The 26,315-nt window shown below is 40.3% G+C and overlaps 1 protein-coding gene across 6 annotated transcripts in view; it reads left to right on the top strand.

The window, feature by feature from the left end:
* Window positions 1-25,245, top strand: part of LOC130379047 (ankyrin-2-like) — a 34,242-nt gene extending 8,997 nt beyond the window's left edge. The window contains exons 6-13 of one of the 6 annotated variants that reach the window (XM_056585625.1): window positions 70-148; window positions 17,115-18,926; window positions 19,421-19,507; window positions 19,882-19,962; window positions 20,113-20,277; window positions 20,650-20,772; window positions 22,005-22,096; window positions 23,026-25,245. In XM_056585625.1, coding sequence (XP_056441600.1) covers window positions 70-148; window positions 17,115-18,926; window positions 19,421-19,507; window positions 19,882-19,962; window positions 20,113-20,277; window positions 20,650-20,772; window positions 22,005-22,096; window positions 23,026-23,266 — 2,680 coding nt within the window. In that variant the 3' untranslated portion in view covers window positions 23,267-25,245. The other 5 variants (XM_056585626.1, XM_056585627.1, XM_056585628.1 and 2 more) reach the window with 5 other exon arrangements.
* The last annotated feature ends 1,070 nt before the right edge of the window (window positions 25,246-26,315 follow it).

Below are 26,315 nucleotides of genomic sequence, written 5' to 3'. Positions count from 1 at the left end.
ACACTTATACCACAGCTACATGACCTAATTGCATTTTGTAATGCTTGGCTATCTTTTCTTTTCCATCAGTGAAGTGAACCCCAACCTGTGGACAGAGGATCTATTGAAAGGGGAATCGGCAAATAATGACGATGACGATGAAGAGCAAGTAAGTCCACCTTTCCATTCAGATGAGGCCACACTGTGGAGGTTATCATCTCACGTGTATGACCACCAGTACAGAAGAAAGGAGCATCAAGGTTATCCCACTGTCGCGGTTGATCCCAAAGAGGCCAGAGCATTGCAAGTTGCAGCAGAGAGTCATGTCCAAAATGTGGGCTGCAAATCTTTGGGGCCACGTCCAAACCAAGAAGGTTGTACAGCAGACCGGCGGCAGTTGACTCCCTCACTGGGACTAGCGTCACCTCTATCAATGAAAGACATTGGCCCAAGCCTTTATGAATCAGACCAAGCAGAGAAAGCCTTAAATGAGCTTTGGTGTGGTTTGAGAGATACAGTACAACTTGGTTTGTATGTCTCCACTGCCTCTTTTACCTTGACCCCTGAGGTCAAGCCCAAGTTAAATATAACAAATGACAGAGAAACCCTTGATCCAACTCAAAGAAACGTATCTCCAGATGAAGCAGGCCTGGAAGATCACATAGTTCCAAAGACCAGCTGTGTACAGAGAGAAAATGTACCCTTCATTGACGAACACGGAGAGGTTTCAAGATTAACCTATAGCCACAAGCCTGGTTATAAAATAGCTACATACCACATGGAAGATAATAAGGCCACTAATATTCAAAGAAACATTTCAACCTATGGTATGAAAACCAGTGACACTCATCAGATGGTCTCTGACTCAACTGATAGGTGCCCCCCTTCCAACTCATTTAGTCAAAACACTCGCGGTGCAATTGTCAGAGCAAAGGAATCCCATATCATTGAGCCTGAAGCAGTCAGCTCCAGCCTTTTCAAACCTGTCCTCCTTCCTCAAAGGAACTTTTCCCCTTTAAAAACAAAGATACTAAAGCAACAAAGGCATAGACTGTCACCTGATGAATGTGTGATATCCGTTGGTGATGACACTCTTATGAGACACAAAATTATTGATTCTCCAGACTTCAAAAGTTTGTTGGATGATAAAAGGTCTCTCTCTTCTAGGTCAGAAGGATTGGATTCACCAGTACACACAAAACAAACTGAATATAAAGAGAAATGTAACTATTTTAGCATATCCCCAAAACCATACGAGACTACGAATGAGTTCAGGTCACTGAACCCTGATTCTCCAGCACTTAAGAATAGTCCACCTATAGTTTTACATGTGGAGGCCAAGGTTGAATATAGAGTTGCATCAGCTACACCAGCTTTAGATATAGACTATGAGGAGTTTTGGATGGAAGAATTGTTGCCTAATAGTCCCCAACTAGAGAACCCTAACCCAGACTCAAGTTTAGCCATTCATGTTGATGAACATATCCCACAATACCCACAAATACCACATTTTTTTTCATCAGTGACAACATCTTTTTCTGAATATAAATCTTCCCCATTCCCTGAGTCAATCTTTTCAGAAATGGAATTCTCAGATTTATATCAAGATGAATCTTTATGTTCAGGGGTACATTTTAATTTTTCTTGTGAACAAGAATTGTTGAAGAGTGCAGTTGAGTTTGTAGATTCAAAAAGTGAAATTGAAATTGAGTTGCAGATTGATAGATCTTCCTCACCAGAATCTGAAATGTCTCAGTGCAGTTACTCCTTCCTTGAACTCTGGCTTTATGAACCAATCCAATCCCAGCTCAGAAGTCAACACTGTGATTTCTTTTTATGGTATTCAGGAGAAAATACACAATCAAATGTATTAGTAATGCCAGCTTCAGCATATTCTGTAGACCGACAAGAACTAACCGATTCCTTTCCATCACTCATTGAAGTTCCACGGAATGGTTTACTTCAGAATTCATCAACAACATGGTCAGATATTAATACTGTCACATACACACACGCTGAACTAGGCCCTCTTGTTGAAGAATCGGATTATACATGTGAAAAAGAGAAGCCTAGATATACAACATGTGAATCCGCTAAACCAGGTGAGAACAAAACGTCATTAATTGAGTCCTGGTTATCTAACTGCATGACATCATCAAGCGAATCACATGAAAATAGATCAATGATAGAAGCTGAAGCTGTCCTCTTGGAAAACAATTCTTCAATACTAAATGAACACAATTCTGATCCAAGAAAAAGGTCCCCTGAATCTGTGACCACAGAAGAGTATGGACTTTTCTGCAAAATTGAAGAGACAAGGGCAAACACATCATTTGAATCATCCGTTTCAAATGATGATCATGGACCAGCAATAGCTGAAATGTGTAACGTATCCTACAATATAGAGATGTCAGCCAATGGGCAACGAAGCAAAAAAGACGAACAGGAATTTAAAGCAATTGGATTCTTAGGATCAAACATTATCCCACATTCATGGCCATCAGAAAACAAGTTAAGCGTTATTGAAACAACTGGAATTCCGTTGAGAATTCTAGGACCAGACACAAAACCTTTGACGTATGCAGATGTTGTGAGGGGTTTTTCTGAAGCTAAGTCATCAACGGATTTGCCTGAAAGGAATGGCATGCTCATTTCACCTGAAAAACACAATGAGGACAGCTGTGTATGTTCTGACAATATCTTGGTGCCACTTGAGTGTCAACATTGTGACTATTACTTACGATTCTTTAAAGGGAGACCCTCATCATCTCAGTCCATGGCATCGGACCCAGAATTATTTGGCTTTTGTAATGAAGAATTATTGGATGAAAACAGACCTGACTCACCTGACTCATTTACATTTAATTTCAAAGATCAAGAAATAGATGTTCCAATATCAAATATCAAACTTGCCGTATCGACAGAACCTTTGAAGTATGCAGATGTTGTGAGGGGTAATTTTAAAACGAAATCAGAGCATTTCCTTGAAGAGGATCCTACATCACCTTCGGCTGAAATGTACACATCAGACAATGAGGATACCCAAGAATTCCTTTGCAATACGGTCAATGAGTTGAGACCTCACTCCCCTGAATCTGTTGCTTCTCATGATGAGTTTTCATCCCTTTCTCCTGACTCACCCAACCCCCAATTCATGCCCCAGTACTGTGAGTATGTTGTTGAGTACTCAGCAAATAGATCAAGTTCGCCAGTATCAGCAGCTTCAGATATTGAATGTAATGATCTTTGTCTTGGATATCTGTTTGAAGAGATAAGGCCTGATTCTCCAATGTCAGTTCTATCTGACTTTAAACTGGAACATGTGTTTGATAGCTTGCCCTTCTCTGCAGTATTAATTTCTTCAGACGTAGATTGTTCCCTTGTTCAGAACTGGTTAGCCGAGTTGAGACCATCTTCCCCAGAATCAGTAACATCTGCTGATCCAAGTTGGGTCTGTTCTGACAATACCTTTGTTCCACTTGAGTCCCAACATTGTGACTATTACTTGCGATTCTTTGAAGGGAGACCCTCATCATCTCAGTCAATGGCATCTGACCCAGAATTATTTGGCTTTTGTATCGAAGAGTTGTTTGATGAGATTCGACCAGATTCACCTGACTCAGTTACATTAAATTTCAAAGATCAAGAAATAGATGTTCCAATTTCAAATATCAGATGTGCCGTATTGACAAAACATATGACGTATGCAGATGTTGTGAGGTGTAATTTGAAAATTAAATCAGAGGATTTCCATGAAGGGGAAATTTGTGAGGCTAGATCACCTTCAGCTGAAATGTACTCATCAGACAATGAGGATACACAGGAATTCCTTTGCAATTGGGTCAATGAGTTGAGACCTCACTCCCCTGAATCTGTTGCTTCTCATAATGAGTTTTCATCCCTTTCTCCTGACTCACCCATTCCCCAATTCATGCCCCAGTACTGTGAGTATGTTGTTGAGTACTCAGCAAATAGATCAAGTTCGCCAGTATCAGCAGCTTCAGATATTGAATGTAATGATCTTTGTCTTGGATATCTGTTTGAAGAGATAAGGCCTGATTCTCCAATGTCAGTTCTATCTGACTTTAAACTGGAACATGTGTTTGATAGCTGGCCCTTCTCTGCAGAATTCATTTCTTCAGATGTAGATTGTTCCCTTGTTCAGAACAGGTTTGCCGAGTTGAGACCATCTTCCCCAGAATCAGTAACATCTGCTGATCCAAGTTGGGTCTGTTCTGACAATACCTTTGTTCCACTTGAGTCCCAACATTGTGACTATTACTTGCGATTCTTTGAAGGGAGACCCTCATCATCTCAGTCAATGGCATCTGACCCAGAATTATTTGGCTTTTGTATCGAAGAGTTGTTTGATGAGATTCGACCAGATTCACCTGACTCAATTACATTTAATTTCAAAGATCAAGAAATAGATGTTCCAATTTCAAATATCAGATGTGCCGTATTGACAAAACATATGACGTATGCAGATGTTGTGAGGTGTAATTTGAAAATTAAATCAGAGGATTTCCATGAAGGGGAAATTTGTGAGGCTAGATCACCTTCAGCTGAAATGTACTCATCAGACAATGAGGATACACAGGAATTCCTTTGCAATTGGGTCAATGAGTTGAGACCTCACTCCCCTGAATCTATTGCTTCTTGTGATGAGTTTTCATCCCTTTCTCCTGACTCACCCATTCCCCAATTCATGCCCCAGTACTGTGAGTATGTTGTTGAGTACTCAGCAAATAGATCAAGTTCGCCAGTATCAGCAGCTTCAGATATTGAATGTAATGATCTTTGTCTTGGATATCTGTTTGAAGAGATAAGGCCTGATTCTCCAATGTCAGTTCTATCTGACTTTAAACTGGAACATGTGTTTGATAGCTGGCCCTTCTCTGCAGAATTCATTTCTTCAGATGTAGATTGTTCCCTTGTTCAGAACAGGTTTGCCGAGTTGAGACCATCTTCCCCTGAATCAGTATCATCTGCTGATCTAAGTTGTGTCTGTTCTGACAATACCTTTGTTCCACTTGAGTCTCAACATTGTGACTATTACTTGCGATTCTTTGAAGGGAGACCCTCATCATCTCAGTCCACGGCATCTGACCCAGAATTATTTGGCTTTTGTATCGAAGAGTTGTTTGATGAGATTCGACCGGATTCACCTGACTCATTTACATTTAATTTCCAAGATCAAGAAATAGATGTTCCAATGTCAAATATCAGACGTGCCGTATTGACAAAACCTTTGACGTATGCAGATGTTGTGAGGTATCATTTAAAAAAGAAATCCGAGGATTTCCATGAAGAGGATATCTGTGAGGCTAGATCACCTTCCGCTGAAATGTACACATCAGACAATGAGGATACACAGGAATTCCTTTGCGATACGGTCAATGAGTTGAGACCTCACTCCCCTGAATCTGTTGCTTCTCATGATGAGTTTTCCTCCCTTTCTCCTGACTCACCCATCCCCCAATTCATGCCCCAGTACTGTGAGTATGTTGTTGAGTACTCAGCAAATAGATCAAGTTCGCCAGTATCAGCAGCTTCAGATATTGAATGTAATGATCTTTGTCTTGGATATCTGTTTGAAGAGATAAGGCCTGATTCTCCAATGTCAGTTCTATCTGACTTTAAACTGGAACATGTGTTTGATAGCTGGCCCTTCTCTGCAGTATTAATTTCTTCAGATGTAGATTGTTCCCTTGTTCAGAACTGGTTAGCCGAGTTGAGACCATCTTCCCCAGAATCAGTAACATCTGCTGATCCAAGTTGGGTCTGTTCTGACAATACCTTTGTTACACTTGAGTCCCAACATTGTGACTATTACTTGCGATTCTTTGAAGGGAGACCCTCATCATCTCAGTCAATGGCATCTGACCCAGAATTATTTGGCTTTTGTATCGAAGAGTTGTTTGATGAGATTCAACCAGATTCACCTGACTCAGTTACATTAAATTTCAAAGATCAAGAAATAGATGTTCCAATTTCAAATATCAGATGTGCCGTATTGACAAAACATATGACGTATGCAGATGTTGTGAGGTGTAATTTGAAAATTAAATCAGAGGATTTCCATGAAGGGGAAATTTGTGAGGCTAGATCACCTTCAGCTGAAATGTACTCATCAGACAATGAGGATACACAGGAATTCCTTTGCAATTGGGTCAATGAGTTGAGACCTCACTCCCCTGAATCTGTTGCTTCTCATGATGAGTTTTCATCCCTTTCTCCTGACTCACCCATTCCCCAATTCATGCCCCAGTACTGTGAGTATGTTGTTGAGTACTCAGCAAATAGATCAAGTTCGCCAGTATCAGCAGCTTCAGATATTGAATGTAATGATCTTTGTCTTGGATATCTGTTTGAAGAGATAAGGCCTGATTCTCCAATGTCAGTTCTATCTGACTTTAAACTGGAACATGTGTTTGATAGCTGGCCCTTCTCTGCAGAATTCATTTCTTCAGATGTAGATTGTTCCCTTGTTCAGAACAGGTTTGCCGAGTTGAGACCATCTTCCCCAGAATCAGTAACATCTGCTGATCCAAGTTGGGTCTGTTCTGACAATACCTTTGTTCCACTTGAGTCCCAACATTGTGACTATTACTTGCGATTCTTTGAAGGGAGACCCTCATCATCTCAGTCAATGGCATCTGACCCAGAATTATTTGGCTTTTGTATCGAAGAGTTGTTTGATGAGATTCGACCAGATTCACCTGACTCAATTACATTTAATTTCAAAGATCAAGAAATAGATGTTCCAATTTCAAATATCAGATGTGCCGTATTGACAAAACATATGACGTATGCAGATGTTGTGAGGTGTAATTTGAAAATTAAATCAGAGGATTTCCATGAAGGGGAAATTTGTGAGGCTAGATCACCTTCAGCTGAAATGTACTCATCAGACAATGAGGATACACAGGAATTCCTTTGCAATTGGGTCAATGAGTTGAGACCTCACTCCCCTGAATCTATTGCTTCTTGTGATGAGTTTTCATCCCTTTCTCCTGACTCACCCATTCCCCAATTCATGCCCCAGTACTGTGAGTATGTTGTTGAGTACTCAGCAAATAGATCAAGTTCGCCAGTATCAGCAGCTTCAGATATTGAATGTAATGATCTTTGTCTTGGATATCTGTTTGAAGAGATAAGGCCTGATTCTCCAATGTCAGTTCTATCTGACTTTAAACTGGAACATGTGTTTGATAGCTGGCCCTTCTCTGCAGAATTCATTTCTTCAGATGTAGATTGTTCCCTTGTTCAGAACAGGTTTGCCGAGTTGAGACCATCTTCCCCAGAATCAGTAACATCTGCTGATCCAAGTTGGGTCTGTTCTGACAATACCTTTGTTCCACTTGAGTCCCAACATTGTGACTATTACTTGCGATTCTTTGAAGGGAGACCCTCATCATCTCAGTCAATGGCATCTGACCCAGAATTATTTGGCTTTTGTATCGAAGAGTTGTTTGATGAGATTCGACCAGATTCACCTGACTCAATTACATTTAATTTCAAAGATCAAGAAATAGATGTTCCAATTTCAAATATCAGATGTGCCGTATTGACAAAACATATGACGTATGCAGATGTTGTGAGGTGTAATTTGAAAATTAAATCAGAGGATTTCCATGAAGGGGAAATTTGTGAGGCTAGATCACCTTCAGCTGAAATGTACTCATCAGACAATGAGGATACACAGGAATTCCTTTGCAATTGGGTCAATGAGTTGAGACCTCACTCCCCTGAATCTATTGCTTCTTGTGATGAGTTTTCATCCCTTTCTCCTGACTCACCCATTCCCCAATTCATGCCCCAGTACTGTGAGTATGTTGTTGAGTACTCAGCAAATAGATCAAGTTCGCCAGTATCAGCAGCTTCAGATATTGAATGTAATGATCTTTGTCTTGGATATCTGTTTGAAGAGATAAGGCCTGATTCTCCAATGTCAGTTCTATCTGACTTTAAACTGGAACATGTGTTTGATAGCTGGCCCTTCTCTGCAGAATTCATTTCTTCAGATGTAGATTGTTCCCTTGTTCAGAACAGGTTTGCCGAGTTGAGACCATCTTCCCCTGAATCAGTATCATCTGCTGATCTAAGTTGTGTCTGTTCTGACAATACCTTTGTTCCACTTGAGTCTCAACATTGTGACTATTACTTGCGATTCTTTGAAGGGAGACCCTCATCATCTCAGTCCACGGCATCTGACCCAGAATTATTTGGCTTTTGTATCGAAGAGTTGTTTGATGAGATTCGACCGGATTCACCTGACTCATTTACATTTAATTTCCAAGATCAAGAAATAGATGTTCCAATGTCAAATATCAGACGTGCCGTATTGACAAAACCTTTGAAGTATGCAGATGTTGTGAGGTATCATTTAAAAAAGAAATCCGAGGATTTCCATGAAGAGGATATCTGTGAGGCTAGATCACCTTCCGCTGAAATGTACACATCAGACAATGAGGATACACAGGAATTCCTTTGCGATACGGTCAATGAGTTGAGACCTCACTCCCCTGAATCTGTTGCTTCTCATGATGAGTTTTCCTCCCTTTCTCCTGACTCACCCATCCCCCAATTCATGCCCCAGTACTGTGAGTATGTTGTTGAGTACTCAGTAAATAGATCAAGTTCGCCAGTATCAGCAGCTTCAGATATTGAATGTAATGATCTTTGTCTTGGATATCTGTTTGAAGAGATAAGGCCTGATTCTCCAATGTCAGTTCTATCTGACTTTAAACTGGAACATGTGTTTGATAGCTGGCCCTTCTCTGCAGTATTAATTTCTTCAGATGTAGATTGTTCCCTTGTTCAGAACTGGTTAGCCGAGTTGAGACCATCTTCCCCAGAATCAGTAACATCTGCTGATCCAAGTTGGGTCTGTTCTGACAATACCTTTGTTACACTTGAGTCCCAACATTGTGACTATTACTTGCGATTCTTTGAAGGGAGACCCTCATCATCTCAGTCCACTGCATCTGACCCAGAATTATTTGGCTTTTGTATCGAAGAGTTGTTTGATGAGATTCGACCAGATTCACCTGACTCAATTACATATAATTTCAAAGATCAAGAAATAGATGTTCCAATTTCAAATATCAGATGTGCCGTATTGACAAAACATATGACGTATGCAGATGTTGTGAGGTGTAATTTGAAAATTAAATCAGAGTATTTCCATGAAGGGGAAATTTGTGAGGCTAGATCACCTTCAGCTGAAATGTACTCATCAGACAATCAGGATACCCAGGAATTCTTTTGCAACTGGGTCAATGAGTTGAGACCTCACTCCCCTGAATCTATTGCTTCTTGTGATGAGTTTTCATCCCTTTCTCCTGACTCACCCATTCCCCAATTCATGCCCCAGTACTGTGAGTATGTTGTTGAGTACTCAGCAAATAGATCAAGTTCGCCAGTATCAGCAGCTTCAGATATTGAATGTAATGATATTTGTCTTGGATATCTGTTTGAAGAGATAAGGCCTGATTCTCCAATGTCAGTTCTATCTGACTATAAACTGGAACATGTGTGTGATAGCTGGCCCTTCTCTGCAGAATTAATTTCTTTAGATGTAGATTGTTCCCTTGTTCAGAACTGGTTAGCCGAGTTGAGACCATCTTCCCCAGAATCAGTAACATCTGCTGATCCAAGTTGGGTCTGTTCTGACAATACCTTTGTTACACTTGAGTCCCAACATTGTGACTATTACTTGCAATTCTTTGAAGGGAGACCCTCATCATCTCAGTCCACTGCATCTGACCCAGAATTATTTGGCTTTTGTATCGAAGAGTTGTTTGATGAGATTCGACCAGATTCACCTGACTCAATTACATTTAATTTCAAAGATCAAGAAATAGATGTTCCAATTTCAAATATCAGATGTGCCGTATTGACAAAACATATGACGTATGCAGATGTTGTGAGGTGTAATTTGAAAATTAAATCAGAGGATTTCCATGAAGGGGAAATTTGTGAGGCTAGATCACCTTCAGCTGAAATGTACTCATCAGACAATCAGGATACCCAGGAATTATTTTTCAACTGGGTCAATGAGTTGAGACCTCACTCCCCTGAATCTATTGCTTCTTGTGATGAGTTTTCATCCCTTTCCCCTGACTCACCCATTCCCCAATTCATGCCCCAGTACTGTGAGTATGTTGTTGAGTACTCAGCAAATAGATCAAGTTCGCCAGTATCAGCAGCCTCAGATATTGAATGTAATGATATTTGTCTTGGATATCTGTTTGAAGAGATAAGGCCTGATTCTCCAATGTCAGTTCTATCTGACTATAAACTGGAACATGTGTGTGATAGCTGGCCCTTATCTGCAGAATTAATTTCTTCAGATGTAGATTGTTCCCTTGTTCAGAACAGGTTAGCCGAGTTGAGACCTTCTTCCCCTGAATCAGAAACATCTGCTGATCTAAGTTGTGTCTGTTCTGACAACACCTTTGTTCCACTTGAGTCCCAACATTGTGACTATTACTTGCGATTCTTTGAAAGGAGACCCTCATTGTCTCAGTCCATGGCATCTGACCCAGAATTATTTGGCTTTTGTATCAAAGAGTTGTTTGATGAGATTCGACCGGATTCACCTGACTCCTTTATATTTAATTTCAAAGATCAAGAAATAGATCTTCCAATGTCAAATATCAGACGTTCCGTATTGACAAAACCTATGACGTATGCAGATGTTTTGAGGTGTCATTTAAAAAAGAAATCTGAGGATTTCCATGAAGAGGAAATCTGTGAGGCTAGATCACCCTCTGCTGAAATGTACTCATCAGACAATGAGGATACACAGGAATTCCTTTGCAATTGGGTCAATGAGTTGAGACCTCCCTCCCCTGAATCTATTGCTTCTCATGATGAGTTTTCATCCCTTTCTCCTGACTCACCCATTCCCCAATTCATGCCCCAGTACTGTGAGTATGTTGTTGAGTACTCAGCAAATAGATCAAGTTCGCCAGTATCAGCAGCTTCAGATATTGAATGTAATGATCTTTGTCTTGGATATCTGTTTGAAGAGATAAGGCCTGATTCTCCAATGTCAGTTCTATCTGACTTTAAACTGGAACATGTGTTTGATAGCTTGCCCTTCTCTGCAGTATTAATTTCTTCAGATGTAGATTGTTCCCTTGTTCAGAACTGGTTAGCCGAGTTGAGACCATCTTCCCCTGAATCAGTATCATCCGCTGATCTAAGTTGTGTCTGTTCTGACAATACCTTTGTTCCACTTGAGTCCCAACATTGTGACTATTACTTGCGATTCTTTGAAAGGAGACCCTCATTGTCTCAGTCCATGGCATCTGACCCAGAATTATTTGGCTTTTTTATCAAAGAGTTGTTTGATGAGATTCGACCAGATTCACCTGACTCCATTACATTTAATTTCAAAGATCAAGAAATAGATGTTTCAATGTCAAATATCAGACGTTCCGTATTGACAAAACCTTTGACGTATGCAGATGTTGTGAGGTGTCATTTGAAAATGAAATCAGAGGATTTCCATGAAGGGGAAATCTGTGAGGCTAGATCAACTTCAGCTGAAATGTACTCATCAGACAATGAGGATACACAGGAATTCCTTTGCAATTGGGTCAATGAGTTGAGACCTCCCTCCCCTGAATCTATTGCTTCTCATGATGAGTTTTCCTCCCTTTCTCCTGACTCACCCATCCGCCAATTCATGCCCCAGTACTGTGAGTATGTTGTTGAGTACTCAGCAAATAGATCAAGTTCGCCAGTATCAGCAGCTTCAGATATTGAATGTAATGATCTTTGTCTTGGATATCTGTTTGAAGAGATAAGGCCTGATTCTCCAATGTCAGTTCTATCTGACTTTAAACTGGAACATGTGTTTGATAGCTGGCCCTTCTCTGCAGAATTCATTTCTTCAGATGTAGATTGTTCCCTTGTTCAGAACAGGTTTGCCGAGTTGAGACCATCTTCCCCAGAATCAGTAACATCTGCTGATCCAAGTTGGGTCTGTTCTGACAATACCTTTGTTCCACTTGAGTCCCAACATTGTGACTATTACTTGCGATTCTTTGAAGGGAGACCCTCATCATCTCAGTCCACTGCATCTGACCCAGAATTATTTGGCTTTTGTATCGAAGAGTTGTTTGATGAGATTCGACCGGATTCACCTGACTCAATTACATTTAATTTCAAAGATCAAGAAATAGATGTTCCAATGTCAAATATCAGACGTGTCGTATTGACAAAACCTATGACGTATGCAGATGTTTTGAGGTGTCATTTAAAAAAGAAATCTGAGGATTTCCATGAAGAGGAAATCTGTGAGGCTAGATCACCTTCTGCTGAAATGTACTCATCAGACAATGAGGATACACAGGAATTCCTTTGCAATTGGGTCAATGAGTTGAGACCTCCCTCCCCTGAATCTATTGCTTCTCGTGATGAGTTTTCATCCCTTTCTCCTGACTCACCCATTCCCCAATTCATGCCCCAGTACTGTGAGTATTTTGTTGAGTACTCACCAAATAGATCAAGTTCGCCAGTATCAGCAGCTTCAGAGATTGAATGTAATGATCTTTGTCTTGGATATCTGTTTGAAGAGATAAGGCCTGATTCTCCAATGTCAGTTCTATCTGACTTTAAACTGGAACATGTATGTGATAGCTGGCCCTTCTCTGCAGAATTAATTTCTTCAGATGTAGATTGTTCCCTTGTTCAGAACAGGTTAGCCGAGTTGAGACCATCTTCCCCTGAATCAGAAACATCTGCTGATCTAAGTTGTGTCTGTTCTGACAATACCTTTGTTCCACTTGAGTCCCAACATTGTGACTATTACTTGCGATTCTTTGAAAGGAGACCCTCATTGTCTCTGTCCATGGCATCTGACCCAGAATTATTTGGCTTATGTATCAAAGAGTTGTTTGATGAGATTCGACCAGATTCACCTGACTCCTTTACATTTAATTTCAAAGATCAAGAAATAGATGTTTCAATGTCAAATATCAGACGTGCCGTATTGACAAAACCTTTGACCTATGCAGATGTTTTGAGGTGTCATTTGAAAATGAAATCAGAGGATTTCCATGAAGGGGAAATCTGTGAGGCTAGATCACCTTCAGCTGAAATGTACTCATCAGACAATGAGGATACACAGGAATTCCTTTGCAATTGGGTCAATGAGTTGAGACCTCACTCCCCTGAATCTATTGCTTCTCATGATGAGTTTTCATCCCTTTCTCCTGACTCACCCATTCCCCAATTCATGCCCCAGTACTGTGAGTATGTTGTTGAGTACTCAGCAAATAGATCAAGTTCGCCAGTATCAGCAGCTTCAGATATTGAATGTAATGATCTTTGTCTTGGATATCTGTTTGAAGAGATAAGGCCTGATTCTCCAATGTCAGTTCTATCTGACTTTAAACTGGAACATGTGTTTGATAGCTGGCCCTTCTCTGCAGAATTTATTTCTTCAGATGTAGATTGTTCCCTTGTTCAGAACAGGTTTGCCGAGTTGAGACCATCTTCCCCTGAATCAGTATCATCTGCTGATCTAAGTTGTGTCTGTTCTGACAATACCTTTGTTCCACTTGAGTCTCAACATTGTGACTATTACTTGCGATTCTTTGAAGGGAGACCCTCATCATCTCAGTCCACGGCATCTGACCCAGAATTATTTGGCTTTTGTATCGAAGAGTTGTTTGATGAGATTCGACTGGATTCACCTGACTCATTTACATTTAATTTCCAAGATCAAGAAATAGATGTTCCAATGTCAAATATCAGACGTCCCGTATTGACAAAACCTTTGACGTATGCAGATGTTGTGAGGTATCATTTAAAAAAGAAATCCGAGGATTTCCATGAAGAGGATATCTGTGAGGCTAGATCACCTTCCGCTGAAATGTACACATCAGACAATGAGGATACACAGGAATTCCTTTGCAATTGGGTCAATGAGTTGAGACCTCACTCCCCTGAATCTATTGCTTCTCATGATGAGTTTTCATCCCTTTCTCCTGACTCACCCATTCCCCAATTCATGCCCCAGTACTGTGAGTATGTTGTTGAGTACTCAGCAAATAGATCAAGTTTGCCAGTATCAGCAGCTTCAGATATTGAATGTAATGATCTTTGTCTTGGATATCTGTTTGAAGATATAAGGCCTGATTCTCCAATGTCAATTCTATCTGACTTTAAACTGGAACATCGTTCAAATCAAACCAACTCCATCTGTAATCCTCAAAGACACACATTTGGTTATCCTAATGAGCCTGATCCTAAGGTGTCTTTAGAAAAAAGTTGTGTACATGTAGTTTTAGACAAATGTGATACAATCCCATTGACTCCTCAATATAATTTATTTTACAATACAGTCCCTTGCAAATTGATGTGCCATACGTATGATCCTGTATACAAAGGAGGACATCTAAATACACACCACTTGTGCAATCAGAAATTGTGTGAAAACAGAGAAGGTCTGGCTTGGGGTTACCATTTCAAGCCACCGTCTACGGTTTTGACTGAAATTATATCGGATCAGTCTTTATCCTTTGAGGGATCATTTTCAAAACAAAGCAATGAGCATGTCTCTGATTTCAACACGGATTCTCAGTCGCCTACGTCTGGTTCAGCTTACCTAAAAGAGCCCCTTGACCTTAGAAAAGAGCCAAACTCACCACACCCATATGTACTAGAACACAACCATGAACCATGTCAAGAACCCATGCCGGAAAAAAACTGGATACCTTGGGATGTGAATCAACAAGAACATGCAGACATCGAAAAATGTAGCACTGCATTTAAAAAGGTAGAGCCCTCTGGGGGAAAGGAGAATAGATTCGAAATTAAATCTATGTCTGGAGGGCCTTCATTATTAGAGAATGAGTACACACAATCTTTCCTGCAGTACTGGCTGTCTGAAATAAACCTGCCATCCTCCGAAGGTACTGCAAGTGTGCTACATAATTCAGCTAAACCTCTGTCTCCTGAGCCCTTTTCAAATAGAAGTCTACCCAACTTGTCAACCAACAAACTTGCCTTTCATCCTGTATCCAATAGATTTATAGCACATGTTAATGACTCTCTTTATAAGGGAAAATGTCTGTGTCATAAAAGTGGAGACTTTGAAAACATCATGGATAAACCATCTGACATGATGTAATACAGCGGCACAACAGTATGAATCACAGCCATCGAATAAATCATTCATTCAGTCATTTAAATCTCCCTCTTAAAGTTGAGTGCAATTCAATGTCAGAATATTTGCTTCAAATTGATAGTAAACAAACAACTCAATGCTGTTTATTATTAGTGTTCCCTCAATAGGTCAACTGTCCCTGATTGGTTCTAAGGCTTCATGAATCAGACCCATTCTACAGAGCAGACCTAAAATTGAATCCAGAATTTCTCTTTTTTTTCCAAAGATAGACAATCTTATACACCTGAGCTGTATGTGCCGAATATCACAGCCCAGATTAATCCTCTATCATGTTTTTTTTGCCATTGTTAGGGCTTGTGCCAGTGTACTTCTAGGTACAAATAGATTTATTTTTGTATGTACATGCTATGTGTGAAATATATGTAATTATTTATGATTGTTGGAATAATTTAGTATGTGTTGGAATATGTTAACTGCACATAGGCAACTTGATTTCTGAATTCCCGAGAAATGTTGAGAATTTTCTCGTCAGAATACCTTTTTGGGTCCTCATCGAGTAGTGAACAGCTGAACCTTGAAATAGCAACTTGGTTCCCTGAATTACTAGGATTAGACTTTCACATGAACGTGGCAAGGATGGCAATGACACAAATCAAGCAGTTTACTAAATTCAACAACACAGTTCCCTTTTTATAATGAGTATAATAAGATTATCTTCACTTTTAGCAATATTATAATACTTTTGTTTGTATATAGGCCTTCTATCTTGATACTTGATGCACAATCCATATTTTCATGCTTAATTATACTATCAGTTCATTATTTTGGTTGTAAACTATGTGAAAAATAACAACATGTATTTTGAATATGTACAGTATATTTAAGCCTGAAATCAGCCTCAATTTGAAAAAATACATTATCAAAAACATTTAGCCTATTTTCTGACCCTTACAAAGAATAATTCATTAATACAGTATGTGGAGAATGTCATGATTAAGCTTTCTGAGTAAGATTCCCTTAATCTGTCCAATTTACCTTGCTACTTTACCCTTGCTACTTTCTCAAATCAAAATAGTACATATTGGAAGATGCTGCACTGTCAGGCCAAAGATTAGAATAGATGAGGGGACTTCACATAGCGCCATCAGTTGTGTCAGCTGCCGTCTGAACTAGAGCTGGATGTCCCTCATGTTGATGGAGGCGGTAGGCCATTACTAACCTCAAGGAAATTGAGAATAGAGAAGAAAACAACAGTGTCAATTCCCTTGACATGCATAAAGGGACAACAAGCCTATTAATGGCAGAGACTAAACATCTCCAAAGTTGTTCTTTTGCAAGAAATTGAAAGATGAAGAGAGCAAACGTTCATTGCCGGTAAGACAGTTCTCACTTGGCCAATAATACTTTTCTAAAGTAACAGTGATGATGTGTACGTTTGAATGGCCTTTTGACTCAAGCCTCCACTAATCCTAGTTCTAGTAGCTTAACTGTGGCATGTCTATATTAGAGCAGACCAATGAAGAACTAAAACCCTTACAAAGTAGAGACATTGCCATAACACCATAATAATATTGTGTCGACCTGCACTGAGAAGCTGTAAGCCTGAGTAGTATTCACTGACCTGGTTGGTGTGCTGCTTTAAAGGTTAAACAAATGTAAAGTTGTACTACTATTGTGACATTTCATCATGTTCATCATTTCATATCATGTTTTATTTAATTGTTCAAAATGATGTATTTCCTTTAGCTCATTAGTGTAAAAATATAGAAATAAGGATTGTGTGTGTCTCGTTACCTTGGCTGTGTGTGTGAGGGCTTAAAATTAACAAACAGGCTGTTGTTGCTTTTGTGGAATATAATAGCACTTGACAAAACATAAAAGCATTTCTAGTATATATCTATTAAGCTGCATGCCGTATAAATTATTTCATTGTAATTTCATATTTGTTTATTTTGTTTCCATTCCACTCCATCATCTCTTCCAGGTTCCCATAGGGTCATCATTAATAAGAGATCAGTCACAATCATCAGAACATTTCAAATTTTTAGAGGAGAGTCAAATCTCGGCCATTGAGATGCCATCATTGAGACATGAGATACTCAAATCCCTTTTCACTGAGAGTCAATCTGCTGACCCAGAGGTACACGATTCTAATACAACAAGTACAATTGAACCTGCTGTGGAGTTAGCAAGGGATTCCAACTCACATCAGGAGCAGGACGACAAGCAACCATCAAGCCTTGAACAGAGCTACGAATTCGACACAAGTGAGGAAACCCCAGTTGTCCCAGACCTTCTCAGCCATATTCCTGAACAGAGTGCTGGTGAACACAATGAGGATGATAAATCAATCATGTCAGCAGAACAAACTACAACACCAAAGTCCAGCTCACCTCAACTTGACCAGCTGCTGTCCGACTTAGAATATAAACTGAAATTAAGACCTGAGAATCTTGACGCTGAAAAATCGATATCCAGCGATGAAAGTCCTGAAGCTGACCAACCATATGTGGAGTTTGATGACCTTTCACCAGGAGATGAATTCCCTGAAGAAAAACGCAGAAACAATGAAGACACCATGTTATCTGACTTAGACCAGGAGGAAGATCCAGATCAATCAGCTCCACAAAATGCCGTACATGATGGTTTTCCAAGTGAGGCTGGAAGGGAAGTCTCTAGAATCACCCCTGATCTAATTATAATCTCCTCAGAAACAAATGGAGTGACAGCGGAAGAGGTTCATTATCCTAACTTGGAGCAAAGGGATTCTATTAAAACTGATGAGGTTTACGCATCGTCCCCTATAGACAGCCAATCAGAAGGGGTGTTTCCATCAACCCTGTGTGATGATAGTGCTGCCGGGCTTGTACCCTTAGTTGCGTCTCTAGATGGTGCAGGAATGTCTGAGGAATGTGCGACTGATCTGGCTGCTATTAAGGAAGAAGATGAAGAAGTAATATCTGAGATTGATAGGGAAATAGAAGCATTGTGTGAACCCTCTCTGCCACAGAATCATTGTTATGTTAGTGCTGAAGAATCACATTGTACACGCGATCAAGTACCACACATGTCGGACATTACATCCCCAGTCATTACAGAAACTGGGGATCTCTCCTCTCAGTCTCCCACTGCTTTGACCTTACAAACACCTGAACCTGGAAAAGCTAACAGATACTTTCACTTTGAGCAACTAAATCCGTACCCCTGCTCAGGTACACCACTTTCCTTAATCGAGGAAAACATACATCTTTCTTCATTTAAATCTCCCACTGATATTGGAGCAGAGACAGCCTCAGCTCCCAGTGACAACGTCAGCTTGCCATCTATGCATGAAGAGATGAACAACGCCGAACCTCCAACCTACGCAGACGTTGTGCATGGTGTCCTCCATACCACGAAATACGAGAGCTCGGATCCAGAGGCTTTCTTTGACTGTCAACAGGCCTCCCCTGAATCATCAGAGACTGAGGCTGGTGATGCTAAGAGAGAGAGTAGGTCACAGAGAAGACAGCCCGATGATCGTTTTAATTTGCAAAGAAGGGAAAAACCAAATGTTAAATTTAACGACTCTGCGATTCAAATCTATGAGCCAAGAGTCCTGTGGTCTTCTGGGAGTGAAGGTTATGAAGATGCATCGTATGTGAACGAGTCTTCTGAGGACATTTATGTAGAGAGTGAAGAAATGGTCCACTCTCACAATTCAAACAATGAGGATTCTGCATTCTATGAAGCTTCACAAAAACATGCTGCTAGGGGAGGGCCAGAGCCTGTTGAAGAAGATACATCTCTGGCAAGGGTAAGATGCAATTTGGAAAATCCTGCTAACCCGCAAATGCCAATGAGCTTCGCTGTGCAAAATACCCGCTCCAAGGAATGGCTGCTTCAATGATATTCTCTGGTCATGAGTGCAACCCTGAACGTCTTTAACCCTGTTATTTTTGCTTTGTTGGTTAACTCAGTAGGCCTACTAAACTCTTGCATGGTGTTTTATCTAAATGTGTTTTTCGGGCATACACCAGCAAATGTTTGTTTCCCCAGTTTGTCCAGGTTTGTCCATGTATATCAGAGATAGTATTTACAATATATATATGTGGCTGGATTGTATTGTTGGACAGTTAGAGGACTGATTATTAATTTAAACATATGCATGGTTTGCTTTATAAAACTGGGCTGTTATGACATGTCTCACATTTTTCTAAATTGTTATTTAATCTATGTTCTCTATAAACATATTGTTGGTAAACAATTCAGCAAATCACAAACCATAACAAATCTGTGTTGCCTGGGTAGGAGATCGCTGATGAACTTGGAACAATATCAGAAACTTCCGATGACGAATATTTGACCACAAGAATAGTGCGAAGAATTGTTATGAAGGTATCAGTTTGAGCATGGGCAGATTTGGTTTGCTGTGAAAGAGCCTATAAAGTACCTAAACTGTTACATCTACTCATCAATGTGTTTCCATGTAGTTGAATTTCCTTTAACAAGATTGTTTATGGATATGGCTTCAAACATTATTTCTGCAGGAGGGTTGGTTGTATTAGGCAAGTGTCATGTGCCATGCTAAGAAAGTAGTTTCTAAGGACTTACTCATGTGTGTGGATCTATTTTGACTAACTATTTTGAAGACTTTTTGTTCTACTTAAAGGATTGTTGCCACTAATGAGTTATCCAGATATATAAGTATGTAGCAGAGACTTGCTTTGTACAACAACATTCAAGTAACTGACTTACTTTTACATTTTTAGGCTGATGAAATGCCCGATCTTCCCCAATCTGTAACAGAAGAGAAGTACACAGATGAAAACGGACATGTTGTGATCAAAAGGGTGATGCATTTTAATTTAAAACATAGTCTAAAGCTAATATTGCACCAAGACGGTGGCAATGCAGTCTTAGCATTAAACACTATCAGCATCAATCTGTGCGCTATTTGTGACCAATTCATGGCCTGATCAATCGATATCATCTGTCCTCAGGTGACACGCAAGGTCATCCGTAAGTGTGTTTCTGCTGATGGCATGGAGTGTGAGGAGCTATCGGCGGTGGGAGCACCCCAGGGCTCCCGCGGTATGGTGCTTGGAGACGGCTCCTCCAAGGGGCTGAGGAGAACCATTATCAAGAGCGAAGGAGACCAAACCGAGGTATGCACAGCCCTCGTCTGTAGGGTGTGTGTGTGAGAGAGAGAGAGAGAGAGAGAGAGAGAGAGAGAGAGAGAGAGAGAGAGAGAGAGAGAGAGAGAGAGAGAGAGAGAGAGAGAGAGAGAGAGAGAGAGAGAGAGAGAGAGAGAGAGAGAGAGAGAGAGAGAGTATGTTTGCGTGTGTTTTTGCTTGGGCGCATGACTTCACGTTCGTGTGTGTGTGTGTGTGTGTGTGTGTGTGTGTGTGTGTGTGTGTGTGTGTGTGTGTGTGTGTGTGTGTGTGTGTGTGTGTGTGTGTGTGTGTGTGTGTGTGTGTGAAATGCATATGGTAATACTACTAATGACCAATACCATCGCTCTGGAATTGGACTTCCAGGTGACCTTCTCTGAGCTGGAGGCTGCGGTGGCTGGGGATTGTCATGTCAGGACTGGGAGGACCACAGTTGTCGAGGGCCAGCGGACAGTGGAGCTTGCCTCCACTCAGGACGACTGCAAACAGGTGTGTCCCATTATCTACTATCCACCTGATTATTTTGTTGTGTAGCGTTACACTAGAGACATGTGAGTCCAATGGCTTGTCCCAGGCTGATTACCTGGCTCTACTATGATTACCGTTCCCCTTTTAGAAAGAGATTAAAGAAATTAACCCAATCAATATAATACCATCCAAAATATTCAACAATGTTTAGGAAAAATATTCTACAATATTTGTGATGGTATTTTTTTGCGACACCCGCTGGAGAAATGGTTAAATGCAGTGTTGGATACAGTAAGGATCGTGTTTACAGTGTATGAAGTCGCGAAATTGCTTGGATTATTTTTTTTTTCTGAGATACATTTCTGTATTTTTAGCCGACAGGCTTTTATACATATTTAGGAAATGCAATGAATGGGGAACGCTTAAACTGGTTCAGAGTTTAATAGATTTCTTTATTTTTGCTAGCGGTTAAAATTACCCCCTTCTCGTCGGTTCTAATGTTAATTATTCAAATAGCTTCATACTCTTTTTGATAAATATAGAATCAAAAATATGCATTTATTTAGCATTGTATTTGAATGGGACCCTCAGATATGATGGTGCCACATTGTGCTGATTGGAGTACTCAGATGCCGCTCACCCTAGACTAGGGAGTATTTCTTTAACTCGTACTTATTATATTTTGACCCATAATTTATAGAAATGTGCTTTCAGAGTGATTTGTTCCTTTATTACATTCATATAAATATATATGTATGTTTTTTTTAGTTTTTTTTTTACATGTTACCAATCTGAGGTGAGAGTTTAATAGATTTCTTTATTTTTGCTAGCGGTTAAAATTACCCCCTTCTCGTCGGTTCTAATGTTAATTATTCAAATAGCTTCATACTCTTTTTGATAAATATAGAATCAAAAATATGCATTTATTTAGCATTGTATTTGAATGGGACCCTCAGATATGATGGTGCCACATTGTGCTGATTGGAGTACTCAGATGCCGCTCACCCTAGACTAGGGAGTATTTCTTTAACTCGTACTTATTATATTTTGACCCATAATTTATAGAAATGTGCTTTCAGAGTGATTTGTTCCTTTATTACATTCATATAAATATATATGTATGTTTTTTTTTTTTTTTTTTTTACATGTTACCAATCTGAGGTGACGTATATTGTCCTTTACAATATGTTTGAATCAATCTATCTTACAGTTTGGCAGATCTCACAGATAATTTCCTTTATTTGCTCCCACAGACCCTGGGATACATACAGGGTTTAAAAAGAGTTGAGATTCCTGATGTGATAGAAAGGGCGATTGTCAGAGATGATGGGACGATGGTCCAGAGGTTTGTGTGTGCTTGTGCTTGTGCACATGCATGTGTGATGTGTTTATATGATTATTTTATGAAAACCTTTCCTAACAAAGTGTGTTACAGGCTTTACAAAAATGTAATCTAACCTCCAAAGTTTCTCTACTAAGAAATTCTGGAGGCTCCGTCCATTTCGGCTCCGTCCACACGGAGCCGAAACCGCATAAAACGGTTTTGTTTTATGCAGTTCAGGAATATCTCCGTAAAGACAGAGTCATGGCGAAACCGCATCGAGCTGCAGAAACGCTATTGTAAATATTCAAGGCGCTGGTTCTCCACAGAAAAAGGTGGAGCGCAACCAGCGCGCATACAGCCTGCGCGCTGGTTAGAAACATTCAGTCACAAGGAGATTCAACCTTTTAAATTGAGCAGAAATACTTTTTAATGTTATTAATTAAATGTATCAAGGGGCTTTATTTAAAGCTACAAAAAGAATACAAATAAAATAATAAATAAAAATATGACGTCATCGTTTGCGTTTCAGGCGTCCACACGAATCCTAAAAAAATAGGAAAATAGGTCCGAAATAGATTTAAAACCACCTCCGAGGGTGGTTTCAGAAATGTGCGGTTTCGGGCACCGGATTCGCGGGCTCCGTCTGAACGGTTGGCCGAAACGCACAAGACTTATGCGGTTTCACCCAAAAATCGGCTTTGTGGGGACGGGGCCTTAGTAGATGCTTTTTGTGTGTGGATCCCAACTGATAATTTCTTAGTTATACTTGAATTAAAATACTACTAGAAAGCACAATATCCTTGGACTTGTACTAACATGCTTTTCTCTAATTATGTGTGGTGTGTGATCCTCCAAACCGGTGAATATGATAGAGCAAAAAGCATCCAAGATTCTATGCACTAGCACTATTCAAACCTCCTTCAGTACGCTCTTCCTGTGCCCTTGCCCAGGGTTCGAGTCCATAGAGCTCGCACCCAGAGGAGGACGGTGGTGAGGGGAGCCAGCCTTGGGAACAGAGTCTTCCCGGAGCGGGAGGGTGACTCCAGCAGAAGACCCCAACCCCGCAGCCTCAAGCTGCAGCTCCCTCAGCCCAACCACCGCCTCCACAAAGAAGGGGTCGAAGACGGCAACGAATCGGACGACGAAGCGGAGGACGACAGAGAGGATGAAGAAGAGAAAAGGAAGATATAAAACCCCTCCCCCCTTTTTTTCTCACCAATCCTATGCATGGGCCTCATGCGTTGCCACCTACCAGTCTTCCTCCATGATGTTTCCTTCACCAGTCAGGATGTTTTCCCTTCCCTTGCCTCGTTGTGTAACTCAACATGGTTGCTCTTCTCTATCAAACTAAATTGTATTTTTTTGCTATTATTTTATTTTTGTGGCAAAAGAATGTGCCTGATTTGTTTTTGATGTCATGATCATTTGTCCTGGATGTAATTTTTTTTTTTTCTGTGGTAGAATAATGCAAAACAAAGCAAAAATAGATTAGATATTTACAACAGCTATCTCACAAAGCTCTGACAGAGAAATACCAGAGAAAACGAAACACTGGTTCGTATGTGCTTGGACTTGGACACTATACCACTGCACTGCCTCTCACCAAACCACACATTTATTATAATTTATCACTTGGATCTATATTCAAATCACTGTATACCTAAAAGTATCTCCACGTTTGTCTAGGGGTCAAGATGTCACCAAAAACAAATACATATAACTTTATTAACATTGAACTTCGTATGTACTGCTGCCGTGTTTTGTGTATGCTATGTGATATTTGTCTCTGAAAGGTATATATATATATTCTAGAAATTACGAACAACTGTAGCCTATGGAATATTAATCACCCATGTAAAGTAGAGCAGGCATGACTAATCAAAATCTGACACTATGCTAACTAGCTATAGGCTGCTTCCTGAATCTAGTTGTTTTTTTTTGCCTCAATTGCTTTTTAAGGTGTCTCTGTATCTCATACTTCTTTTTTCTTTGTGTCTCATTGTCAATGTCGTTTTTTTGTCTGTTTTGTGCAGTTTTTACTTCATCATATGAGCAGTGTGTATGCTTCTGGGTGAGCTTTTGTGCGCTTAAATGTGTTTGTGCGCGTACAAGTTGTGATTGAGTCGGATACGGTTGATCGACAGCTGCGTCGAAGAGAATATTTTCTGAAAGATTGTAAGCAGCTCTTCTGGAGATGTCCTATTTTAGCATTCTTTTTTAAGTGTGTGTGTGTGAAAGGGGATTCATTTAAATCTTTATTTTATGGAGATATATTGTTTCCTTTAAATAGGTATTACTTAAAATTATTGTTTGGTAGAGTTTAATTGTAGTTTGTTAGTTTATATTATTATTTTTAGGTAAAGATACTTTGGTTCAAATGGTCAGTAGACATGTCGTCAGTTATTTTTTTTAGTGGTCCTTTTGCCCAGATTGTGTGGTACCAGGTTTTTGTGTTTTGTATTCGCTTGCTTGTGAGTGGATCGGTTTTTATTTATTTATCTTTTTCCAGCCAAAAAATAGAAGAAATGCTAATAAGACACCACTATATTGCACTCCTGAATGTCTGACAGGTATAAGCGTTCATGCCCATTGAACAGAAGAAAGAGTTTCAATGTTAAGCTTATAAAAGGCCGGACACGGCATGAGGGCACACCAACATGTGGGTGTGATGGGGCTGGTTGAACCCTTATCTCTTGTATACTTCACAGCTTGGAGCCTCGCTACTGAACCTATAGTCAACCTGTGATGTACTTTCTCTGTTTTCCTTTGATTGCGATTTAGAATAGTAGATGCAAAATGCTGACCTAGTAGGCATTCACTGTGACATTTTTTTTTTGAGGAAACAGAATTAAGTTTCTGTGGTGATGATAGTTCTATACATATATTATGGGACACATATATAATATATATATACATATATATGTATATATATATATATATATATATATATATATATATATAATATATTATGGGGGCATGTGTTACTTTATCAAACTTGTAAAAGACCAATGTAAACTGGCTGCAGTGTGTCTATGGCTAATCATGGCTGAGAATAAAGTGTACAACAAGAACTGCTGTGTTGTGGTGTCCTCCATTTCGATATTGATTAACACATAATCAATTTAAATATGTAAAATAATGTTGCAATAAATGTATGTATAGATAGATGAGCCAATATAGTTAAATAAATAAATAAACGTTTATATTTAAGAATACGCTTTTCAAAGGGACTTTCATTTCATGATGCAAAATGTTTTACCCGGCTCTTCTGTTCACTTGCTAGATTCAATATATATATATTGTGGTAGACGCCAGGGAGGGGTGGTGATTGAGGGGAGGTATGTGGCAGCATGCTGGCTCCACCCCCAAGCTTTACAGGGACTGCCTCCCTTAACGATGCAAGCCAGAGGTGCATTAGGCAGGAGTGCTTGGGGATAAAAGGGAGCATGCAACCACATGGAGGGAAGCCTACTACGGAGTGCCTCTGCGTGAGCCTCTGTGAACTGTGTGTGGCCAAAGAGTGCAGGAAACCTGAACATTGACGGATTATTTGTGTACCGACCGCTTTGCATGAGAACCCTCCCGGTGACGACCCCTGGACTACGGACTACGGACTATGGACTCTGGATTACCCTTTTCCCCACCCTGGTGACAATTATTCGTCTATTTTGAATAAATCACCTTATTGAACTGCTCTCGGTGTTGTGTGTATCATTTGACTTGGTAGCGTCGAAACCCCACACCCACTGGCCCGCTACACGTGGTGGAGAATGCGTGCTTGCAGCCAAAACCAAGTTAAATAGATAGACCAACACAGGGACAACAATGGAAGCGTTGATGAAACAGCTAGTGGAAGTGAGCATGGCGCACCAGGCTACGACCCGGAAGCTGGTGGGAGCGCTAGCCGCCGGACATGGCGGCGTGGCTGCAGGCGCTACAGCTTCCCGTCTTGCCCCCAGCAGGTTTATTTTAAAGCAGACAGAGACTGATGATATAGAGGCATACCTCAATACCTTTGAGAGGACAGCGGTTCGGGAGAATTGGGATCCAGCACAATGGGCCAGCCTACTCGCACCGTTCCTGTCAGGCACCGCACAGAAGGCGTATCAGGACCTGACGGACGATCAGGCGTCTAACTACGAAGGGCTGAAGAAGGAAATACTACGCCGGTATGGGTACACATTGATAAGTAGGTCACAGAGGTTTCATGGGTGGACTTATGATGCAACGGCGTCGCCGC

This window comes from Gadus chalcogrammus, chromosome 3, assembly GCF_026213295.1.
Source record: "Gadus chalcogrammus isolate NIFS_2021 chromosome 3, NIFS_Gcha_1.0, whole genome shotgun sequence".
Lineage (NCBI taxonomy): Eukaryota > Metazoa > Chordata > Actinopteri > Gadiformes > Gadidae > Gadus > Gadus chalcogrammus.
This window is presented reverse-complemented; position numbering and strand designations above follow the sequence as displayed.